This window comes from Leptonychotes weddellii, chromosome 6 (genome assembly GCF_054177405.1).
Source record: "Leptonychotes weddellii isolate Sample4059 chromosome 6, ASM5417740v2, whole genome shotgun sequence".
NCBI lineage: Eukaryota > Metazoa > Chordata > Mammalia > Carnivora > Phocidae > Leptonychotes > Leptonychotes weddellii.
This window is the reverse complement of record NC_138374.1, coordinates 93,928,668-93,938,855: the sequence shown is the minus strand read 5'-3', so window position 1 is coordinate 93,938,855 and position 10,188 is coordinate 93,928,668. Positions and strand designations below refer to the sequence as shown.

At 49.6% G+C, this 10,188-nt stretch overlaps 1 protein-coding gene across 1 annotated transcript in view; it reads right to left on the bottom strand.

Annotated features, from left to right (window-relative positions):
* Window positions 1-5,180: 5,180 nt before the first annotated feature.
* The window catches only part of BRINP2 (BMP/retinoic acid inducible neural specific 2), a 105,015-nt gene continuing 100,007 nt past the window's right edge, over window positions 5,181-10,188 (bottom strand). The window contains exons 7-8 of the mRNA XM_081824654.1: window positions 8,841-9,063; window positions 5,181-7,211 (exon numbers count right to left, since the gene is read on the bottom strand). Coding sequence (XP_081680780.1) covers window positions 6,095-7,211; window positions 8,841-9,063 — 1,340 coding nt within the window. The 3' untranslated portion in view covers window positions 5,181-6,094. The remainder of the gene's footprint in view (window positions 7,212-8,840; window positions 9,064-10,188) is intronic.

The following is a 10,188-nucleotide window of genomic DNA, read 5'->3' as shown; positions in this document are numbered from 1 at the left end:
TTGCACACTGCTGGTGGGGATTTAATCATCTCATCTGATGTATGTTTCCACGGAGTGACAGGTACTCCTTGTTCCACTTCTGAACAGATTTACTCCGTCTTATAGGTTTGGGGGAAAGACCTTTACTCGGCCAGCATGATTCAGCTGGTCTGAGGGGCTGCTTATCTGTAAACAAATTCATAAGCAAGCTAGCTGTCAGCTTGCAGAATTTTGATTTAGTTAAGTTTCCTTTCTTCCCTCTCTCCTCCCTCTTCCTACCTTACTGGTATCTCTAGGCCTGATACCTGGCCCCTATGTGGTTGAGAAATTAGCACCAAGATTTTCATAAGTGAGAACCTCACCTCCTAACCAGACATTACTGACCTTCTTGGTTTCTTAACCCCCATAGTTTCTGGTAGATTCTCATTTTAGAGTCCTGAGTGCTGCAGGAAAATGACAGGAATACTCTCTAAGAACTTGCCCCTCAAAGTGCGGTCTCTGGACCAGCTGCAGCAGCATCACCTGGGAGCTAGATAGATGTGCAGAATCTGGGGCCTCACTCAGGCCCGCTGAGTCAGAATCTGCAGGTGAGTCATATGCACAGTAAGGCTGTTGAAGCACTGTAAGGAGGGGAGACAGCTGCTCTACCGAACAGACCCCCGCCGGCCGTCCCTTGAGTGTGCCTTGGATGGAATAATAAGGTGCTGGCGTGGTGCTCAGGAGTCATAAAGAAGGGCACCGACCAGATACATGCCTTCAGGGGAGCTCTGCTGCCTCCCTTGCTCCTTTCGGCTCTCCGAGAAGGGGCACGCACATTGTACGTGAGGTCTTTCCCTCCACTGACGTGTAAAACATCTAGAGACCCGGGGTATTGCTTCCATAGTTATTAGAAGTTTCACAACAAATGTCATTAGTGCCTCCCAGGGAGTAATTTTCTCCCTTTCTGTGTACCACCAGTGCTTTGTACATCTCTACTGGAGAATGCACCCCCTTTGACTTGTTTATGCATCCCCATGCCCCACAGTATATTGTACAGTTCTTCACGGCCCAGAAACACATCGAGTCTTGACTATTCTGCACCTACCCTAGGGCCTGGCACTTACCAAAAGAAGGGGGTGGGGGAAGAATGGAGTGACAGAAGGAGGAAGGGAAGGGAGGGAGGGAAGAAGGAGGGAGGGAGGAGGGAAAGAAGAAAAATGGGATTGAGTTTTAAGGAATTGAAAGCATATATATATTCTGGAAGTTGGGAAGGATTGGGCAAAATTATGCAGAGAGGCTGAGTGTTCAGAAAGAGAAAGGAAAGAAAATCTTAGGGAAATCTTAGGGGATGAAGCTTTTGGGTTACAGATAAGGGGATAAATCAAGAATTAAGATCACTTAAATGCAAGTGCAGAGCCAACATGCAAATTCAGGTCTGTCTGACTTAATGGCCTCTGCTGTCTCTGTGCCACAATGCCTTGAACGGCATAAAAGGAGAGCAGTGGAAAGACCCCTAATATCTGTGTAAGAAATCCAGTCCCCTTGTCCACAGGGGAGCACACTGGGGCCCAGAGAAGTGGATTGACCTCCTCACAGTTACAGAGCTGGCTGGTGGCAGATGCAGAATAAGAAACCAATAAAAGGGGGTGTGCCTATAGCCAGTCACATAACCTGAATTTTTCAACCTATCCCTTCCAGACCAGGGACAAGTTGTGTGTCTCAGTGGCCCCTTTGGTCTGTATTCTCGCTCTACTGCTGGACGGAGCAAGCACTGTGAGTGCGCAGCAGAGTATTGCCTCGTTACTATTCTCTGCCAGGGCCCTAGCTCTAGGTCATACATTTGCCATAGGGACAGCGCAGCCTACAGCCTTTGCATGTTGTTAGTACCCAGACATCTCTAGCCCTCACAACAAAGATGGTTTGCAGAAGTTACAGATTTGTATCGGTATTCAAACTAATTGGTGGTAGAGAAAACAGCAAGCAATTGGAGGCAGGATATTGTAATTAAAAGCCATTGAGCTGATAGAGTTATCAGGAAATCAGCAAATCAATCCCTCTATCCCCAGCCTAGATGGAAACATGTCTACTCCGTGCTTAAAGCTTCTCAGGGGAGAGACTTCAGCCTTTGCCTTTCAGTTGTTACAACAGCTGATTACTTTTGCTAGATCCACTCCCAGGAAAAGATGGGAGGATACTTCTACCTCTTGGAAGTCCTCTACTCCTTCCCAGAAATGTGTCTTCCCTTCCCCACCCTCATACTCCTGAGCCCTGAAACTGGGTCTCTGTCATCTCCCAGGTCCCAGCTGTCATTCTCCGGCAGAGAGGGGTAGGGAAGGAAGACTGCTCTTCCTCCCCTGCTGATAGATACAACCTCAGGCAAGTTCTCTAACCTCTTCTCCCTCGTGTCAGAAACTGGTAGACTAGATGGCCTCTAAAAACCTTATAGCTCCAAAAATCTAATCCTCGATTTTGCCCGTGGGTTGACTTCTAAGACTTATTTCTTCCAAAGGGCATTTTAATTTTCATACAAAATATAAGGGGGAAAAAAAAAGATCTCTCCTATATGCAAGAGAACAGACCCGCACAATGAAATCACAGGCTTTGGAGGTGATATTTTGGGGCAGGACATTATGGAGGCAATATATTCCATCTATTCATAAGGCAGCTCTGCCCATCACGATGACTATTTTCATATTTGTGAAAAGAAGCCAAGAATTGGATATGAACTTTTTGTGATTCCCTGTATCTGAAGAGCTCTTCATTTATTTTTTTGACTGTGGATGCATGAATATGCTTACAGAGCATAGCATTATATTATTAGCATGGGGTATTAAATGTGTTATTTAGTATTGGAGGTATTAGTCTCGAGCATTAGGGCAGATTAGCATTTGATGTATTAGTTCTTTGAGGTTACAATTAAAGCTTGGATTCCTGATTGTTATATCCAATAACTGAACTGTGATTTGGCTCTTAATTCTACATTGAGTTCACCAACATTGACAGCCCAGTACTAATTAATTAATGACAATTTTTTATTTTCAACTGTGTATAAGTATAGGTTGTTCACATCTTCTGATTTATTTAGACTTTCAAGGTGACAGTTTTGACTAGGGACAGCCTTTTCACATTGTGGCATTTCTTAGCCTAGCTTTCTGAGAAACTCTATGCTGAATCCATGGTTTCAAGCCTTTAAAAACCTCTTAAGGAATCTTGCCTGCCCATCCTTTACCCCGTCCACACCCCCTCTCTTCTCTCACCTGCTTTCCAGAAGCAAAATCTTTGGTCTATTACTTTGACCCAAGCTCTGGTATACCAGACACCCCATCACTGTCTCAGAACAGAAGAGTCAGCATCCATCACAAATAACAGATGAGTAGGTCAAATATAAACATTTCTTCTACTGTGATTAATTAATAATGTCTTTTAGGCCTTCTATCAATATGGTACTTGCCTCTGGGCTCACAAGGGCACTCCTAAATATTTACTAATATTTAATAGTGCTTTTAAATGGACTTGATACACTCAGCTCTGTGGTTTAAGCCTTCGAGCAGGCAAGAAGTGAAAATCTTTGTAACTGGGTGCATGTATTTCTAAAGCCTTAATACATCACACCATCATCTTCCCAGAGCCTTCCTAAGACAAGGAGTCTGCGATAAGAAGACACAACACCCTTCTTAAGAAGCACAACTCTATAATAGGCATGCTTTCCCCCCCAGTCTGGTCTGAGTCAGAGACTTTGACAACTGAGGTTTCCCACCCCTCCACTGTGGCACTGACCCAGGTAAGATGTGAGCCCTCACATACTGACTCAGTTCTCACCAGGGCAATTATCTTTATGCCACTGAAGGTGTATGCTGCTGACTTTGCACAGCACCTTCTCAATTGCTTTCCTCCTCACTCTGAATGTTGTGCATGGTGTGCCTTTAATTCATGGGTGAGAGTCTGTGCCCACCCAATCCTACAGCATGTAGACATGCAGAGTCAGTGCTAAATTCAGACTCTGATATCTATCTTACACCTCTCAAACCCCATCACTGGAAAGTAGCAATGCCTTCCCACCCCTTGCAACCCCCTTCCCCACAACAGCACACTCCTCTGGCACGTCAGTACCCCACTGATGAAGATGATGTCTGCTGGTTCCATCTTCCACAGATGAGTGACTTGGTATAAATTCCCCAAAGCAAGCAGTGGCTGAGTAGAGATAGACAGCCACCACCTGCGTCCACCCCTAGATCCTCCCATCACTCTGGATTTCTACCCTAGAAGGCTTCAGGGGAATTGTGAAGAAAGAAATGCTGGAGGCTGCTTATCTACCAAGGATTTCAGGTCCTTGTGGGTTGAAATATGGTGCCATGATTAAATAGGATGCTGAATTCTTCCCTAGGCAACAACAAACATAGAAGGCTCTTGGGCATGTAGACATGACCATCCTTTCCGTCTCCCAGTTCATTATGTACCAGCTGAGATATAGCCCAGGTTGGGAATGGAGTACTTAGTATGTATGTGGTGACTTCTGCCTGAAGAAAATGGGGGTCATCATGCCTCCACATTGTACTCGGAGCCTGTGGAGAATAGACAGGGAAGTGGTTCTCCAAGAGATTTGCCGTGAAATGCTCCTCAGACTACCCGAGGGAGGCACTATGGTGAGAATGATGCCTTATTCTGTGTGGTGTATGTTCCACCTGCTTTTTAGGCTGCAAAAGTGGTAATCAGAGCGTACGGGAAACTCTCCTGATGTCCGCAGCAGCGTTGGCAAAAAGGAGCCCCCAGTTAGCAGGCATTTGCTCAGCACAAAGCCGGCAGTTCCCCTTGTCTGCAGGGACTTTGACGCCACTCTCCTGATAGTGGGAAACCCTGGTTGTAGGACCTGTGTTAGTTCTCATGCCTGGGGAAAGGGGCGGGGGTGGGGCGGGTACCCAGGTAACTCTGGGAGAGTTCCACCTCACTCCATTCCTCATTGAACAACTCCCACATACACACAGGCACACACGCACACACACACACACACACACACACACCCCCAGTCTAGCCAGACATCATTCACTTGTGAAAGCATAATCAACCAGCCTCCCCCACAGCAATATCCACTATCCATGAATGCCCATGTATCACACACAGAGCAATTAAAAAAAAAAAAAATCCAGGCAGCCCAGGGAGCTATACTCTCTTTTTTCCTCTTTTTCTCTCTCATTTTTCCCTAAAAAAGGCCTTTTAAGAAAATATATTAAACCAGGTAAACTTTTACTCATATGTTCATGTGGCTGGAGCAGATTGACAAAGAAAACAATCACAAAATAAATATTTTTGTTTTGTTTTTAAAAAAACATTTCCCTATACATCGTCTCTTTCTAACTTGACAGAGCTGCTTTCCTGGACAGCACGGGTGCTGTTGCAAGAGGAGCCCCGGCTGGACCACGAGGGGAAGATGGAGCAAAGTGGGGAGGCTGAGGAAGCAAGGGGGCCGGGGGGAGTGAGGGGTGGGGCGCAGAGCAAGCCTGCCTGCCTGCCCTTGCGGTCCTCTGTCGGTGTCACCTTGAGTTTCTCGGGGGAGCCGGCTTGCGAAGCAGTCAGTGTCTGGGAGGGCGCAGCCGAGGCAGCATACAAAAAGTAAGAACCAACGTGGGGCATCACGAAACAATGCCATTTTAAGAAATCGGGTTAAAAAGAATACAAAAGTGACTCCACGGAGGGGGAGGAAGAGCGCTTCTGTCCTACAGAAGCCCCCTCTTGCTTTCTTGAATAAGAATCACTTTTCAGGATTTATTTTCTCATGGTTTGGCTGGTTCTTTTGCTTAATCTCTCCCTTAGCTCCTCTCCTTCGACTGCATTCATTTGAAAGCACCGACTTTACAGATTTGAGGCTGCTGAGTTGTAGCCTCCCTGTGTGACAGCGTGTGCGTGTGTGCGCATGCGCGTGCACGCGCACGCACACGGTGAGTGTGTGCACGTGGGCAGTGGCGGTTTCTTTCTGTCCTGCCTGCTTCAGTCCAACTCCTGGAGTCCCGTCTGCTGGGTGCTGCAAGTCTCAGGGGAGAACCCTGTTGGCACTAAGGTGAGGGCTCGGATGATCTCTGCACCCTGGATTCACGGGTCACCCTGGACCACCTCCCTGCCCAGCACTGGAGCGAGGCCCCCATTAGCTACAGAGTTTGCCTGTCTCATACTCCACGGGGTTTGGCAGCTTGGAATTGAAAGCCCTCAGGGAGGACTGGATCCTGCCCACCTCATTGTTGGCCAACTTGAGCCGATGCCGGAGCAAGCAGGAGAAAAGGTCAAGCCGGACTTTGCCGGGTGGAGAAAGCTGGTTTACCCGGTCCCTAAGCTCTATGAGCTGCAAGAGGGCAGAGTCCTGGGAACCTTGAGTGTATGGGTAGTCTAACTGGAGAATTAAGTCCCGGATGGCATCCGGGTCAAAGGGGAGGCTGTAGCCAAAGACCTGCAAGGTGTTGATTTTCATGTATCCTAAGTTCTTGGAGGGATCGGTCATCTCTAGGGGCTCGTAGTAGATTGTCTCATTGGAGCTGTCATCCAGGGACTTGATTCGGCTCCGGAGGTAAACATGGACTGTCTCAAAGAAGGTCTTCCACCTGTTTCCCAAGGTGATAGTCCAGTTTTGGCACTGGGCGGCCGCGTCCACGTTAGTCCTCTCCCAGTCAGGGAAGCTGCCCTCACTCACGGGCATGAACCAGCTCTCAGAGTGGCTGCCCCCAAACGGGTTGACATAGATGGCCATGACAGGCTCCAGGGTGCTGTTCTTGGTGAGGCAGATCTGCAGGGACAGGGCCAGCATCACGTGCACCAGCCCCGGCTTGTACTTGTTGCTCTTGAGGGTGAGCAGCATGCGCTTCCTCCAGGAAGGGTCGAACCAGCTGCCCAGGCGCATGTCATTGCTGATGAAGATGGAGTGCACCTCGATGCGGCTGTCCCGCTTCTGCAGCAAGTACTTCAGCTCCAGGTCCTGCAGGTCTGTCTCCAGCCCCAGAAAGTTCTCCAGGGACTCGGCCACCTCTGGCCGGCACAACCCCTGGGCCAGCACATAGCCTGGGTTACAGCCCCCGCAGCGTGTGCTGTTGTCGGGGGCACAGTGGGCGCAGGCGGGCCCTTCCCCCAAGGCACACGGGATGGGGCCCTGGCAGGAGGACTGGTCGTAGGGGCAGGTGCAGCCGTGGCTCTGTTCCAGGAAGGTGCCAGGGAAGGTGCTTTCTCCGCAGTAGAGGAGGGACTGGACTCGGTTCCACCAGTAGGACAAGGACCTTCGGGAAGGGAGGTAGAAATGAATAACGAGTCCGAGGAAACACATTGCCGTCCCCCCTGAGGGTAGGAGGAGATTGACTAATAGGCAGGGAAGGTAACGAGAAAGATAAAAGCCTCAAGTTCTCTGAATGACAGAAACCCCTACTGCACCACTTTGGAATGACTGAGTCAGGCCCGGAGCTCAGCGTCTGATGGATCAACACCAGAAACGCTTGACATCAAACTTGCACTGGAAGCAGCCAGCCTCATCCCTCCCCAGTACCACCTCCTTTGCTTATTCCACAGCCTACAGAAGATTTCCCATAGCCTCTGTATCAAAACCCCTCCTGTAGTTTTCAGCCTTCGAGCTTGTCGGACAACTGGAACTCCCCCCTTCCCAGCGTCCCATCAGTTTCTTTCCCACTTCTCCGTCCCTGTCCTTTCTATGCCCTCTGCTTCTGTCACTCTGCCACCAAGAACAGGAATTTCCTATGGCTGGCTCCCTCTTCAAATTTACATCTCAGCCCCTCGGATACCTCCTCAAAGAGGTCTTCCATAACACCCTTCTCAAAAGAACCACCCAGTCGCTCTCTGTCACATCGCTCTGTTTTTCTGTAATCCACGGCAAGGATCAGGATGGGACATTATTGGTTATGGGTTACGTGGCTTCTCGGCAAGTGCCACGAGAGCAGGGACGCTGTGTGATTTGCCAGCATATTCTCAGAAACCAGGTGAGCACTTCAGAGTGATTTGTCGAAAAAAACAAAAAGGAACCCCTCTCAAGAGCCCCTGCTGGTCTGAGCTCTCCACTCAGGCTTCCCTTCTTGCCGGTGCCTCAGTGAGAGCCACATCCCTGGGTTGTGAGGCCGCTCCCCTGCCCTGCAAGGCTCCACGCCTCGGTGCACCACTTCCATCTCTCGCACACAATCTGGCCAAGACTTCCTTCTCCACGGTGGCTTTTCTCTCTGGCTCTTGCTTTTTACTAGACCATGCCTCTGATTTATGTTCCACGAATGTGAATTTAAGTGGCTGCCACATAGTTAAAATTTTACAGTTTTTATGTTTCTGGATATTTATTAGATCCTCTCAATGAACAAATACCCACCCCCCCGACACACACACACTGCTTAAAATTAGGATATGCAGTGTGCACTTGTTGAATCAGCGGGCACTGGAGGGGATGGATGAGGGAGTGTCTCCAACTGGACAGCCCTGCTCTGCTCTCGAGGCAGCGGGGCCTCGCCTTCCTTCCCTTCCGTGACAGAGAGCAGTCACTTGTCTGAGGCAACCCACTGCATGCATTCTCACCGTATGCAGTTGGAGTGTGAGCTTCAACTCCACCCCTTTCTTTCCTAAAAAAACGCCTTAAAATAGAAATGGGTGAGAATTGGAGTATTATTAGAACAACATTGGAATCCACCATAATTTATATAGAAGTAAAATTAGCCTCTCTCTGTTTCCTCTCTTTCACTTCAGACACAAGTCGTAATTGAGCAGGACACACAAGGGGGTGCAGACAGCAGGGGAACCTCAAAGGCCTCACGTGGGTCCCCACGACCGGATCCACCTCGTTGGACAGAGGGCCCCCCCAGCCTCAGCAGCTGTGGCAGAAGGTGCCGAGCCCCGGCCCCCGGGGCAGGGGAGCTCACCTCTCCTTGGGCAGGCGGAAACGAGGCTGCCGGTGGCAACGCTTGCAGAGGTTGAAGAGCCGGCGGACAATCCGATGGGTCTTCTTGAACAGCAGTTTCAGGCTGGTTCCCAGCTGCTGGTAGCGGTGCTGAAGGCTGGTGTCCATGGCCCAGAACTGGGAGACGGCCGTGGAGTTGAGGAACCGGTCATCGGGCAGCCTTTTCAGCAGGGCCTGGAATTCCTCTGTGGGCAAGGACACAGAGCTGAGCTCAGGGGGCGTCATGCAGACCCTGGGGCGGGGGGCAGGAAGGCACCCCCCAGACCCAGCTGGCCCTGGCGAGTCCCTGCCCGAGGAAGGAGGCTTCTCATCCCCTCTCCCAGGCCCTTTTATATATTTCTTTTTCAACAGCTTTATTTGGAAAATAATTAACATAGCATAAACTATAGCTTTAGGATTCTTTTCTCTCTTTCCTGTCCCTAATAGGCTTCTGAATTTCAAGCCCGATTTCTGTCACTGCCCAAGCAGGCCAGAGGGGCTGCTTTTGCCGAGCACCTTGGGATGCACCACTTCTCCCTTTGTGACTCCTTCTACATCATTCGCAACTACCATAGTTCAGTCCTCTTCAGTCACACCACAGACACCCTGGGGAAGGTGTAGGGCAGCCACCAAGGGAACAGTGCCCAGCAGGTACTGTGGACATAGGGAGACTGAGCGCCCAGCTCAGAAAGCTTCTTAGAAAACTATCAGTCCCTGAGCCCAGCCTCTCCCGTCCACATCCTTCTCTCGGACTCTGGAACACCCTTCGTTTCTTTCAAGCTTCAACTCTTGGCAGATTCCCATTCTTTCCTATGGCTAATCCAGAAGCAAGATGCTCCCTGGTTCTTGGTGCCTACTGCACGTCTGAGTTCTCGGAGCTTCCTGGGCACAGCATGTTTGCTGAATTCATGCTCAGACCTGCTTTTACTTGGGACCTGTGGCCACCGTCTCCTGGCGGGGGGGCCAGATAGCCCTCATTTACTCATTAGGAGTAAATAACTCATGATGGTGAGAGCCCGACGTCATGTCCCACAGGAAGCAGCACTGAACATGTCCTACCATCACAACTCCAGCGCAGCTGGGGTTGTAGGGACTGCAATTTCTTCACAACTAACTGCTATGTCTAGGACTTGAAATGACAATGCCTGGGGCCTCAGCTCATTCTCACTTCTCAAGCACCTGGTATTCATCCCTCTCTTCCCCTTCCCCAGTGGTCGGAGAATCATACCTACTGATGACATTAACAACTAGCATGTACATAGTTCTTTTTATTTTATTATTTTTTTTAAGAGGCAGAGAGAGAATCCCAAGCAGGCTCCAGGCCCAATGCA